Source organism: Colossoma macropomum, unplaced genomic scaffold, assembly GCF_904425465.1.
Source record: "Colossoma macropomum unplaced genomic scaffold, Colossoma_macropomum, whole genome shotgun sequence".
NCBI lineage: Eukaryota > Metazoa > Chordata > Actinopteri > Characiformes > Serrasalmidae > Colossoma > Colossoma macropomum.
The window spans coordinates 2,791,971-2,806,970 of NW_023494785.1; the positions used below are offsets into that span (position 1 = coordinate 2,791,971).

Sequence of the window (15,000 nt, forward strand, 5' to 3'; positions counted from 1 at the left end):
CATATTCTTAACCAAACACCATCACTGTCCATGAAATACCATCATTCTTCAGCACCATCATTCTCCAGCAAACACCGTCTTTCTCTGCCCAACACCTACATTCTCCACCAAGCGCCATCATCTTCAACATCATCATCCTCCACCAAACATCATTATTCTTCACCAAACACCATCCACATTCTCCACAAAAAACGCCAACAGTCCTCAACAAACACCAACATTCTCCAACAAACACCAGCGTTCCCTGACATCATTCTCCAACAAACACCTTCTTTCTCACTGAGCCGACAGTATGTGACTGAGGTGCCCTTGAGCAAGGCACCTAACCCCCAACTGCTCCCGGGGCGCTGCGGAAAGGGCTGCCCACTGCTCCGGGCAAGTGTGCTCACTGCCCCCTAGTGTGTGTGTTCACTAGTGTGTATGTGGTGTTTCACTGTACGGATGGGTTAAATGAGGAGGTGAAATTTAATAAGGATCACTTAATTCTCTGACATCATCCTCCACCAAGCACCATCATTCTGTGCCCAAAACCCCACATTCTCCACCAAACACCAGTATCCTCCATCTAAAATCCACCTTTTTCACTAAACACCATCACTCTCCGACACCATCATTCTCCACCCAACACCCCATTTCTCCACCAACCACCAACGTTCTTTACCCATCATTCTCTACCAAACACCACTGTTCTCCAACAGACACCATAATTCTTCACCAGTCATCGTTCTCCAATATTCTCTACCAGCAGTATCCTGAATTCTTCATCGTCCTTTTGCAGCACCAACATTCTCTATTTAACACCAACATCTAACTCCAGTAAATCACACTGGCCTTAGACCGTTCCAGTTAGAGATCCATTCAGACGACCTAGTGTGAACGAAGAGACCATTCTAGAGACGTCATCTATCACACTGAAGTGCAGCAGACCGAGCCAATATCTGGGTTTGTTGTTGTTCAGAGAGATTTGGGTCAGTGAGCTCGGCGCTGAAGAGAGCAGCTCAGAGGCGTCCACTGCCCCCTTATCACTGGGCCCTGCCCTGCTCAGGTACAACAGCAGTAACTATTAAGAACTTTATTTGATAAGATTAAGCAGTAAGTTGTACACGTGGAACAGTTGCTATTGCTGTTGACTGAGGACAGCACTCATGCTTTTCTTCCTGTTGGACTGCAGCCTGACGGAGCCTTCATTCTGCAATACCAGTAACCCTGCAGAAGACACTTCCCAGAATCTTCTTTTTTCCTCGTACTGTTCAGGCCAGATTTTCCTACTTCCTTTCTGTCTCTCTTTCACCTTAACTCAGGGAAGCAACACCCACTTGTAAAGCTCACTGTGTTCCTTATACTAGAAACCAGCACCACCGCTGGCTAGAGCTTTATTCAGGCCTGAAACTTTGGTTTGGAACCTGAATACAGCCTGAGAACTTTATGTCCAAACCTGATCTGACCCACAGCACCAGGTTTAGAGTCATAGCTCGACCCAAACTGCAACATCAAGCTTTCAGTCTGAAACTGGACCAGGCTCAACAGTTATGATCAACATTGACCCAAAGTGCAGAATAAAAGGTGATATTTGTAATGATAGCACTGATTAAACTGCCACATAGCAGTAAATAATCATGGATAAATGCCATTTAAAAGTAGTAACAATGATAAGATATAATACATTAACCAGCATTACAAAATTAAGTTCTGCTTTAACAAAATTATTCATGAAGTGCTTTCAAACAGCATCCAAAAAGGTTTTTAGGCTGGTAAACTTTCCATAATATGCTGCACTGAGCTGATGTAGCTAAATAGCCTTTACTTGTTTACTCTATTCCTTTACATAGAACATGTTCAATATATAATCATATTGGTAACCCTTCCTTTTACAGCCTCTTAAGTTCTAGATATTAAGGTCCAGGTATTAATCTGCACCTCACTATGGAGCCCTGCTGGTAACATCCCGTATAAATAAAAAAATGCGTGGCCACTCCATATTAACGCATGGGAATGCATTACGAAGTCAGGGCCACACATTAGGATCTTGTTTACATGCCTTACTAAGTCGTGGCCACGCATTAGGATCTCGTTCCCATGCCTTACTAAGTCGTGGCCACACATTAGGACCTAATTCCCACGCCTTACTAAGTCGTGGCCATGCATTAGGACCTAATTCCCACGCCTTACTAAGTCGTGGCCATGCATTAGGATCTCATTCCTACGCCTTACTAAGTCGTGGCCATGCATAAGGATCTCATTCCCACACATTACTAAGTTGTAGCCACGCATTAGGATCTCATTCCTACGCCTTACTAAGTCGTGGCCATGCATAAGGATCTCATTCCCACACATTAGGACCTAATTCCCACACCTTACTAAGTCGTGGCCACGCATTAGGATCTCATTCCTACATATTACTAAGTTGTAGCCACGCATTAGGATCTCATTCCCACACATTACTAAGTTGTAGCCACACATTAGGACCTAATTCCCACACATTACTAAGTTGTAGCCACGCATTAGGATCTCATTCCCACACATTACTAAGTTGTAGCCACACATTAGGATCTCATTCCCACACATTACTAAGTTGTAGCCACACATTAGGACCTAATTCCCATGCTTACTAAGTCGTGGCCACGTATTATAGTTATTTATACAGGATGTCACCAGTGGGGATCTGTACCTCTCAGCTAAGTTTGAGGTGCAGATCCCAAAGTACTAGATAATTATTTTGGGTAACATGGTGGTAAGTTCTGAGACAGGTCAACTAAATTACGCTGAAATGCCAGACAGGTTCTAGATCAGGGGTGTCAGACTCAACTGCTAAAAGGGCCGTATTAAAACATCTCAACATCCATGGACCAGCTGTGTTTTGTGATCCCAACTGACCAATGTTTGTTCAAAATATGACCGATTCAAAAATAATTTTAAATAAAAGCAAATTGTTTTGTATAAAACAATAGACTACATTGGCTGCAGATACTGCTAAACCTCTTTAAATGTCCTCAGTGCACAGTAGGTTTTTAAAACTGCCCATTCGCTTGAACTGGACACAACATCTTTTTTTTTATGGTGGTGCTGTCTCATTGATCATTATTGGGGAGGGGGGTGCGAGCATACATTACGTCGCAGTACAAACTGAGAACTGTAGTGCAGCTCATGGTGAAATGGGTTAATATTTACAGAAAATTAAAATAATTTTGCAGGCCTAATAGGATTGGGCCTTGTGTTTGGCACATGGGTTCTAGATATCAAGCTGATAAAGGTCACCATAAAATACCTCGTAATTATCTAGAGTAACAAGGTGGTAAACACAAACATGCACACTGTAAATCCACTGTAAAGTCACATGTTTAGGCTGTAAAGTAAATCAGAAACACTGATTATGGCATAAATAATACACAAAATACAAAAGTTTTCTGAAGTAAATAATAAAGGCTCAGTAAAGCCGCGGTAAGCATCATTGCTGTCAATTACAGCCCAGATATAGTTTAGTATATACTATATAAGACATGTTGTACATTATAGTACTTTGTACTTTTGTGTACAAAGTACTACAGGGTACTTTTTAACCAAAATAATTACACTGCACAGTGGAGTTTGTACCAAATACTTATTCAGTTAATACCTAGAACCTGTTGGACAGTTCAGTGTTTAGTTAAACTGTCTTGGAACTTGCCATCAAGAACTTATGGCACTTTCCCATCATCTAAATATTTTGGCTAAACAAATACAATACTTGGCTGCACTAAACTGCACACTCGTTTGGTGTCCTGTGAGTGGGCCTCGTGCTAAATTCTCTTTTTTACGGTAAAGAAAGTAGAGAGGAAGAACAAAGTAATGAGAAAAACTAAAGCCAGGGATAAATTCAGGGTAAAATGTGTTAAAAGTGGGGGTGTGAAACCCAACTGTAGTTAGTGGACACCTTACCATCACACCTATATGCACTTGTTGGACACCTGTTCCAAAACCATGGACATTAATATGGAGTTGACCGTCTTTGCAGCGATACCAGCCTCTAATCTTCTGAGAAGGCTTTCCTCAAGATTTTGGAGTGAGAAGTTAAAGCATTTTTGAGGACAGGTATAATGTTGGCTGTGAAGGCGTGGCTCACAAGGTTCCAATTAAGTGGGGTTGAGGACAGGAGCAGTTATGCAGCGGCTTTGTGCACAGGGACTCAGTCATGCTGGAACAGGAACGGCTCTTCCCCAAACTGCTGACACAAAGCTGGAAGCAGATAACTGTGTAAAATATCTTTGTATTCTGTAACATCAACACCACCCTTCACTGGAACTGAGGAGCCTGAAAAACAGCCCCAGCCCATCATCCCTCCTCCACCAAACTTTACTGTTGGTACTATGCATTCTGGTAGGTAGCGTCTCTTGGCGTCCACCAAACTCGGGTCCATCCATCAGAGAACATGGTTTTACACCACTTTGCTTTACACAGTTCCAGATGATTTTTAGGCATGTAATTTCATGAAGCTACTGACACACAGTTCTTTTGATGATATTGCTTTCAAAGGCAGGTAAGAAGTCTGTAGTGATCAATGCAACAGAGTATAGGCAATATTCTTGTGCTTCAGCACTCGGAGGCCCAGCAACTGCTGAGCTGTTGTTGCTCCTAGATGCCTCCATTTCACAATAATAGCACTGCCAGTTGGGCAGATCTAGCAGGGTACAAATTACAGTAAGTGACTTGTGGCAACACTTAAAGTCACTGAGCTCTTTAGTACAACCCATTCTACCGCCAATGCTTGTCTATGGAGATTGCATGTTATTAAGGGTGTCCACATATTTTTGGCTACATAGTGTACATGGGAACAGTCATGTCTCTTCCCTCCCTTCCTCCTTCCCTCTCTCTCCATCTCCCTCTCAGTCCCTCTGCCTCTCTTTGTGTGAGAGCAGACCAAGTGAGGATGAAAAATAAGATGGTGTCGGTCTTGCAGGTGATAATAATACACAGGTTCAGCTCGACCGAGGCGGGGATTTGACTGCTGTCGGCTGGCAATCTATCCGGCAGGCCGAAGGGAAGCCATTTATCAGGCAGGAGGAAAGGCTGCGTGAGGTGTGTGCGTGCTAGCCTTGCTTATCCCTGAACACGGCCCAGATGCCTTGTTTACGCCGCCCAGGAGCACGGAGGCAATCTCAGACTGAGCCGAAAGAGTTTTATTTCTCATTTCAATTCTTGAAACCCTGATGCTGGTCGGGATATCGTTTGCAGCTCTGAGAGAGAGAGAGAGTGAGAGAGTTTGTTGGTGGATGTGTGTTTGTACGGAGGTGCGGTGCTGGTGTGCATGTTCAAACTGGTAATCACGATGATTATTTGCGCCTGTTTGTTTCGCTGGGTTTCAGCAGTGTTAAGTAGAGGATGGCAGTGTGTGAACGGGAGAGCAGCACTTGCGAGTGATTCACATGATGCTGCATGTGCAGTTAAGCTGAGATGGAGGCTCTAATGCCGACAGCCCAGCACTCCTTCTGTCTGACAGGACAAAACTCAAACACAAGGGCGATAATTAGCATCAGAGACAAGCTTCTCTTGTAGAAGGAGAAAGTGCTACAAACTGTGCTAAACGTTTCTTTTTCCTTGTCTTAACAGGAATTGGTAAAACACACTAATGACGGCACGGACAAGAGCAACCTGCGCAAAGCTCTGGACGCCATGAAGGTGAGTTCATATTTGAATGGAATTGTTAAATAAAGGCCAAGGCACACATTTCTTGTCAAATACTACCATTGTCCAACATTTTGTATGACAGACCAGTCCTTCAAGAGAGACCCACACTATCCACTAAACACCAGACTTCTTCATCAAGCGTCAATGTTAATGAACAAACACCAGCATTCTCAACCAAACACTATAATTCGCAAACGCCGCGGTTCTCCATCAAACACCAAAACTCACGAACAAACACCAGCACATTCTCCACAAAACATCCATCGTTCTCCATCAAACCCCATCATTCTGCACCAAAGATCAGTATTTTCAATGAGACACTGTCATTCTTCAGTTCTCCACCAAACACTCAACATTCTCCACCAAACACAAGTATTCTCCACCAAACACCATCATTTTCCATCATCGTTCTCCACCAAACACCATCATTCTCTATCATCATTCTCCAACACGCTGCATTCTCCACCAAACACCCGCCATCTCCACCAAACACCATCATTCTCTATCATCATTCTCCAACATGCTGCATGATATTTCTCCATGCAACTTCATCATTCCTCTCCAAACACCAGCATTCTCTACCAGACTCTAACAATCTCCAAAACACTATCATACTCCACCAAACACCTGCATTCTCCACCAAACACCATCATACTCCACCAAACACCATCTTACTCCACCAAACCCCATCATTTTGCAAAAAACATTACCATCTAAATGCTGGTGCGTAGGCTGGAACCAAAAGTCCAAATAAACCAGTATGGATGGGAGAGCAACATAGACACACTATCATAGACCAGTCCACTATCTGGGTTTGTTGATGTTTACTGGAGAATGTTGGATCTCTGTGCTCTGGACTTGTTGCATATTGGGTCTGGTTGCCTTGTTGATGTGAAATTTAAAGCTAAGCTCCACGTAAACAGCCTGTCCTTATGGCTGAACCACGTCTTTATACAGATATGTGCTGCATATTTGTGTAATTCAGGATCCTTCGTTCAGTGCTGACCCCAGCTGTGTAGGTGTTCCTCAACGTTTGACGGTCAGTGTAACTCCGATTAAAACACTTTCACTATCGGTGAGGCCTTTCTTTGAGGTCCGCAGCCCAGGGCTCGTCTGAGGCCTCTCTTTGGTGCCGTATGCTGTACTTTCCCCTCACGTCTGACGCCGTGTTTTCCTATGAAATCATCTCTCTGAAAATCAATGCGGGCCGCTCTCGACTCTCTGATGATCAAGATGGCGGCGAATGCGTCCTGACAGGTGAGCGCGCTCTAATTGAGGCGGATCACGCCGGGGAGAGGAGTGCTGCTAGCGTGGAGGGGCTGTGATGATTTCATTTGGCTAAATTAGCCACTTAGCATTGATTGGGGTGTGGGGCTAACGCGGTTAACCTCCTCAAGTGCTCCTGCTATCGGCGTGGAGTGCCGTGAACAGCTCCTTTAGCACCTGATTAGCCAACGGCGCGTGATGGATGAGAGGCTAGCAAGGCACTGCTGGGGGAACGGAACAGCGGGAGACGGGTAAAAACTCGCTCGCTCGCTCTGTCTCTCTCTCCCTCTCTCTCATTCGGGAATGCATGAATTCTGGCCGCTTCCCGCTCAGCTGCCGAGGGCTAGTGGTGACCTTACTGCCTACGAAAGGAAATCCTGAACGCTTTAAGAATCAGAATCAGGCCTATTCACCATGTGCATTTACATGTACTAAAATCTGATTGGCTCAGCGCTTGAAGCCGTTGTAAAATACATACACTGATATATACACATGACTGCACACATGAAATGAATTCTGTTTTAAAGTTATTAAAATACTATTGTGCTCTTCATGCAGTGATCATCTCACTGTGTTTTGCCATCAGAACAGTGCTCTCTGTTTGGCTGAACTGTCAAAATTTGAAATAATGTAAATCATATTATTATCATATAAGGTTTTTATACAGTTTACATTAGTTACGTATGTATGTGTTTTATATATCTGATGATAAAAAATGAGTCTGAGCCAGATTTGCTATAAATAAATACATAAATAAATAAATAAATAAATAAAACGTATTGTTCTACAGTATCATTTATATAATATTAGGCTATACAAAAATATAACATAGTAAAATAATTAATATAATTTATTATTATTATTACTTTTTTTTAATTATTTATTTATTTATTTATTTATTTGTTATTATTATTATTATTATTACACTGCCATTATTTAACAGACTACATCTAATCCAAATTTTGCTATATTTTAGTGTTTTATAGCACATATTAATGTTAAGCTGGGGTCTCTCTCCCTTTCTTTCCCTCTCTCTTTAATTGTATCCCCCTCTTTTTTTAAAGATGTTTGTGGTCAAAGAAACATCATGAGTGGGGGGTGTATTTTCAGAACCGTATGCTACCATCCTAAATATGATAATATTATTATAGGATCATTCATTAGTTACAGTGTGTGGACAGTAGTGTGTGGTTTTGTGTGCAGTCTGAGTGTTCATGAGGAAGTTGAGTTTGTGTGAAGGGTGTGTGAGGAGCAGTGGTGGAGTTAAAGTCCAGCCTCATCACTATAAACTCTAAACACTGTGTGTGTGTGTGTGTGTGTGTGTGTGTGTGTGTGTGTGTGTGTGTGTGTGTGTGTAGGACTTGGCCCAGTACGTCAACGAAGTGAAGAGAGACAATGAGACGCTGAGGGAGATCGACCAGTATCAGAAATCTATAGAGAACCTCGTAAGTATCAGAAATTGGAGGAGAACCTGATAAGTATTAGAAATCAATAGAGAACCTGATAAGTATTATAAATCTGCAGAGAACCACAGAAACCTACAGAGAACCTTGTGAGTATCAGAAATCTGTGGAGAACCTAATAAGTATCAGGAATCTATAGAGAACCACAGAAACAGTGGTGCTGCTGGTGTCTTTAAACACTGTGTCCACTCACTGTCCACTCTATCAGACACTCCTACCTTGTCGGTTCACCCTGTAGATGTAAAGTCAGAGACGATAGCTCATCTGCTGCTGCACAGTTTGTGTTGGTCATGCTCTAGTCCTTCATCAGTGGTCACAGGATGCTGCTCACAGTAGGTTGGTGGACTATTCTCAGTCCAGCAGTGACACTGAGGTGTTTAAAAACTCCACAACACACACTAACACACCACCACCATGTCAGTGTTACTGCAGTGCTGAGAATGATCCACCACCCAAATAGTACCTGCTCTGTGAGGGTCCATGGGGGTCCTGACCACTGAAGAACAGGGTAAAAGGGGGCTAACAAAGTATGCAGAGAAACAGATGGACTACAGTCTGTAACTGTAGAACTACAAAGTGCACCTATATAGTAAGTGGAGCTGATAAAATGGACAATGAGGGTAGAAACAAGTGGTCATAATGTTATGCCTGATCGGTGTGTATTATGGTACTATTAGTTGGAACTACTTTGCAATGAGACCACCTTTATAAAACGTTAATGAATGGTATTTATTGGTACCACTTTACGATACTTTACAGTAGGGATATCCTTATAAAGGTTTATGAAATAATTAATGGTTATTCCTTAGTTTATAAACACCTTAAAGTCATTAATAAGCATTTATAACACATAAATTAAAAGGCCAACAATGACCTATTTTCCAAATAGTGAGCCCACTTTCATGTATACTGTTAAACCTCAGATCTTGCTGGTTACTGATTTCAGACTTTTGAACTGTGAACTGACTCTATATGGCATCAGTAAATTTTGTATTTGTATATCTATATGGTTTATGCATATCTTATGTACATCATATAGTAGTACAGTAGTACTAAACAGTAGGAGCCATTGAAAAGTCTGAATTTAGTCCAAGTTTAAAGATAACAGTGAGTCATACAGAGTCAGAAGCCACTATTAAGTCAATTGAACCAATAATGAACCAATTTACATGGTTTCAGATGATTCAGACATGCAGTTAGCATCATGCTAATTGGTGGGATATAGGCCTCTATTACTTGTTAGCTATACTAACCTCATAGCGCTAGTGTAAAACTAAATAAGCAAACTTCAGACACCACACACATCTTGGCTGATGGACTGCGTTTGCAGTAAGGGATGAAATTTGAGTCTGTTTACCAAATCATACACCAGTCAGGTGACCACAGACTTTCCACCGGAGCTGTGAGCTGAGCATGTGCTCTCTGCTAATCACTGTTTTTGTTTTGATTTGCTTTGTTTTGTTTTTCTGCAGAATCAGCCTCTGAGTAACTACGGGAGACCGAAGGGCGACGGAGAGGTTCGAGTAGCTTCAGTGGACAAACGAGCCAAACAGGACAGGTCAGCTGACAGAGGCGGGAATTACAGCTAAAAAAAAAAAAACAAACATAAAAACTCCAAACACACCAGATACCATCTCCTCACGCACACCGCAGACCTGGCACAGGACCAGCAACACAAACTCTCTCTTTCTCTTTTCTTTCTTTCCTTTTGTTTTCTCTTTTGTAATCCTCTTCATTTGTTAAAGTCACTCAGTGGAGTGATTGGTGATTAGTGACTCCACAAGTCAAAACATCCACAGCAGGAAAGCCTTAAATTAGAGAACAAATGACTAATTAATGTTTACAATTCAGAAACAAATCTCAGTTTTATATGATTCATAGTAGATACTGAATAATTCATAGTAGATACTCAATAATTCATTGTAGATACTGAATAATTCATTGTAGATACTCAATAATTCATTTTAGATACTGAATAATTCATTGTAGATACTGAATAATTCATAGTAGGTACTGAATGATTCTTAATAACTGACTGTGTCTTAAGATTAATAACTGAGTAAAAGGTTCAGGTGATTAATTCTTATATTTCTTACATTTTTACTTCATATTTTTATTGTGCTCATTCTTTTATCTGCAGACTTTATGCTGTTTATTTACTGTTTTATGATACTTTTAAAGTACTAAAGGTTCTAGATAGGTGAATGTTTTATGATACTTTTAAAGTACTAAAGGTTCTAGATAGGTTAATCTGCGATGACTCTGGTCTTTCTCCGCCGCTGCAGGCACATCTTCCTGTTCGACGCGGCGGTGATTGTGTGTAAGCGGAGGGGAGACGTGTATGAAATGAAGGAGGTGATCGACCTCCACAACTTCAAGATCACCAACAACCCCACCTCAGACAAGGAGAACAGAAAGGTGGGAGAGAGAGAGAGAGAGAGAGAGTCATCTCATTACAGTTATCTGTTATAATCTGTGTGTGTGTGTGTGTGTGTGTGTGTGTGTGTGTGTGTATGTGCATTTAATGGAAACACCATCTGTGACTGCTCACACACACACACACACACACACACACACACACACACACTGCAGTGGTTAAATGAAGAAACATGATGTTTGTAATATTACATCACACAACATTTCACTAGATTATTACACCATATACATCACACTGTTCAACATCAATTAGAGAGAGAGAGAGAGAGGGTATAGAGAGAGAGGGTATAGAGAGAGAGAGGGTATAGAGAGAGACAGAGAAGCAGAGAGTAAAGAGAAAGAAAGAGAGAAAGAGAAAGGGTATAGAGAGAGAAAGGGAAAAAGAGAGGTAGAGAGTAAAGAAACCTCTCCACCAGATCCCCAAAACTGACATAGTGTAACTTTAACCGTTTAATTATGCAGAAATTTTGAAACCAATCAGTGTAATTGTTTTTAAGATGATGCTGCATCTCTCTGAATGTGTGATTTTGTTTTCATGTTCTCTATCGCAGTGGTCCTACGGGTTCTACCTCACGCACAACCAGGGCCAGAACGGCTTTGAGTTTTTCTTCAAGACCAAAGAGCTGAAGAAGAAGTGGCTGGAACAGTTCGGCATGGCCATGTGAGTGTATATATGTGTGTGTGTGTGTGTGTGTGTGTGTGTGTGTGTGTTGGTCTGAAGCGTAAACTTGCTTCTCTTGTATTTCAGGTTTGTTCATAAATCAGATATATTTAGCCTGGCTGTCATGTTCTCCGACAGCCAACACACAAAGACATAATCCCCCGTCCCCGCGCTGCCATGGCCACGTGCCAACAGCAGCTCTCCGGCGTTTTCTACCGCGTAAACAATGCAGGCATGAACTCACATACGCTCAGAGAGCGCCTCACGCAAGACTGCCAGTCACAGGGCTGTCCTGATTTACAAGCAGATATGAAAAGTGCTGCACGCACAGGTCTGCAGCCTGGCTCTGAATAGAGGAGGAGAACCGATGCAGGTTTCAGTGACCTGCAGATTTTGGACACCTGCTCTTCTCCTACTGGGCTTGGACTATGCTGACCTCAGCCCTCAGGCTGGCTTTACATGACTAGGCTTTCACACAACACTACACACTGAAATATGATGGCTCTTCAAGGGCTCTTTAGTAAAGAAGACAATAGTTCTATGTAGAACCATGAACACTCAAAGAACTCTTTGCATGAATAAATGGTTCTTTGCATGGTGAAATGGTTCTTCAGATTGGTGGAGAATGTGTTTAATATGGCTCTATACAGAACCTGTTTGAAAATGGTTCTGTATAGCACCAAAAAATTTTCTTCTGTTATTACAAGCTTGACATCGTAACTGTAGAAGAACCCTTTTTGGTGCTATATAGAAACATTTTCAAAAAGATTTTATGTAGAACCATATACAACACGTTCCACATCAATCTGAAGAACGATTTCACCATGTAAAGAACCGTATAAGCATGCAAATAATTATTTGATTGTTCATGGTTCTATGTAGAACTATTGTCTTTATTAAAGAACACCTACATTGTCTACTACTAAAGAACCATTAAAGAATCATATTACTTCAAACTTATTTAACTACAAAAAATCATAATTGTGGTACATGCAGGGTTTGTACACCCAGTTGTAAAGTCTTAACTCGTTGGGCCTTAATTGATTCGTTAGGGCTGGTTAAGCAGGACAAGCACTGTCATTAGGAATTGTCAGCTGATGGTCATAAATTCTCTCCAAATATTGGGCCACCTGGGGCTTCTTGAAGCACTTCTGAAAATGAAGCTAACTGACGCCTACAAAGAACTGAAAGGATATAAAAAAGCTACCAGAGGACTTCTAGTTCTTCTGCGGTCCAATGGCAGAAAAATGGTATTAGCCCCTAAATGGCCTGGGTCCACTAGCAGGTCCAAAGTTATATTACACACTTCCATAATCTAAGAATAGCTCAGCCAGTTTGCATTGAAGTCCCTGTAGTTACTGAATTATAAGCCTTAGTATGTAATAAGCCTGAGATTTTAAGGGGTTAAAAAGTGAGACGGTCTCCTTAGTGAAAGAGAAGAGTGAGATACTCTCCTCAGTAAAAAGAAAAAGTGAGACGCTCTCCTCTATGAAAGAGAAGAGTGAGATGCTCTCCTCAGTGAAAGAGAAGAGTGAGTTGCTCTCCTCAGTGAAAGAGAAGAGTGAGATGCTCTCCTCAATGAAAGGGAAGAATGAGATGCTCTCCTCAGTGAAAGAGATGAGTGAGATGCTCTCCTCAATGAAAGAGAAGAGTGAGATACTCTCCTCAGTAAAAAGGAAAAGTGAGACGCTCTCCTCTATGAAAGAGAAGAGTGAGATGCTCTCCTCAGTGAAAGAGAAGAATGAGATGCTCTCCTCAATGAAAGAGAAGAGTGAGATACTCTCCTCAGTAAAAAGGAAAAGTGAGACGCTCTCCTCTATGAAAGAGAAGAGTGAGATGCTCTCCTCAGTGAAAGAGAAGAGTGAGTTGCTCTCCTCAGTGAAAGAGAAGAGTGAGATGCTCTCCTCAATGAAAGGGAAGAATGAGATGCTCTCCTCAATGAAAGAGAAGAGTGAGATACTCTCTTCAGTAAAAAGGAAAAGTGAGACGCTCTCCTCTATGAAAGAGAAGAGTGAGATGCTCTCCTCAGTGAAAGAGAAGAGTGAGATGCTCTCCTCAATGAAAGGGAAGAATGAGACACTATCCTCAGTGAAAGAGAAGATGAAAGGGAAAAGTGAGATGCTCTCCTCAATGAAAGAGAAAAGTGAGACGCTCTCATCAGTGAAATAGAAGAGTGAGACACTCCAATGAAAAGGAAGAGAGAGACACTCTCCTCAATGAACTTGTGCTTCTAGGACAGAATGAGTGAGGCATTAATAGGCAAATATACTAAAAAAGGCGTAAAATATAGATATCGACAAAGGAACATCAGAGACAGCTGGAAAATGTACAGAGAAGATAAAAATGCTGAAAATATATAGAAACTATACAGTGTATCAAAAAATCGAGTTGCTAACTTGGCCGTCTAGTGGAGTAACTGCCTGGTTGCATGCAACTTTGTTTTAGAGTTGCTTCCTGTAACTGTCAGGTTGCACAGAAATGATATTGCAGGCAGCTCACAACATGCAGCAAGTTGCGTGAAAGTTTCCCTTCATAATGCCAGTATAAGAGTTAAACCTCCAGCTGGACGAGAGGCAGAAATCTAGTTAGTGTCAGTTCAGGAAGTGGAGAGACAGATGAGAGAAGAGGGAGAGTAACAGCGATGGAGAGAAAGTGGAGGGAAGGAGAGAGAGAGGAGGGAAAATGAGGAAAATGAATGTGATTTTGATTCCTAAATGGAAGCTGAGTGAGGACAACAACTAGAATTAGTTTACAGCGTGTAGTGCATGCAGAGCCACATACACAGCAGATCGGCTGATTAGCTCTGACGCACCGAGTGTGGAGTGTTTGGGAGATGAAAGAGGGGATGAGTGCGGAAGACAGAAGAAGAGAGAAGGGGACAGAAAGAGACGGAGGGAGATTAATTGACTAAATGAATGAGTTTGGAGTGAAATTGAAGCCGAGCATTTGTTCCCTTTGCAGCCAATCAGGACTACACTCAGTCCCCTACTGAGAGGCTAATGATGTTTTCTCTTTCACTCCTACGCTCACGCTTCTTACTCTCTCACTCTTCACATCACTCCCTCTGACACACACTGACGTGTTTTAATACTGGCCAAAAATCTTTCATTTACAGTCAAAACAGCCGATTCATTTTCAGTTTCAGGAAAAATGAACAACTAAGTGTAATATAATTTTTCCAGTGTTCAGTGAGTCACTCTTTACCTTTATTCCAGCTTCCACTCAGTTCAGGAGACTCACTTTCAGCTCCTCAAAGAATCTGCAGACACACCTCCAAAGTTCAGTCTTAGAAGCTGGTTGATCATTTTCTGAAGTAATCAAACACATTCAGTGGTGTTGAGGTCTGGACTCTGGGGTGGTCAGTCCATCGTTCAGCTTCTTTGTTTGATGTGTCCGTCTCCTTTTCTCAGTGAGGTTCTTCTTGAACAGCTACACATCCTTTCAGACCCACAGCGCTGAGTCGTCTTCTCACAGTGGAAGGATGGACAGAAACACCTGTGGATGTTTTCAGAT

General features: G+C 41.9%; 1 protein-coding gene across 2 annotated transcripts in view; it reads left to right on the plus strand.

Annotated features, from left to right (window-relative positions):
* LOC118815357 (guanine nucleotide exchange factor VAV3) overlaps positions 1 to 15,000 on the plus strand; it is a 176,535-nt gene that overhangs the window by 113,054 nt on the left and 48,481 nt on the right. For both annotated transcript variants that reach the window (XM_036581429.1, XM_036581420.1), the window contains exons 11-15: positions 5,584 to 5,652; positions 8,286 to 8,372; positions 9,863 to 9,948; positions 10,676 to 10,808; positions 11,378 to 11,487. In XM_036581429.1, the coding sequence (XP_036437322.1) occupies positions 5,584 to 5,652; positions 8,286 to 8,372; positions 9,863 to 9,948; positions 10,676 to 10,808; positions 11,378 to 11,487 (485 nt within the window). The remainder of the gene's footprint in view (positions 1 to 5,583; positions 5,653 to 8,285; positions 8,373 to 9,862; positions 9,949 to 10,675; positions 10,809 to 11,377; positions 11,488 to 15,000) is intronic.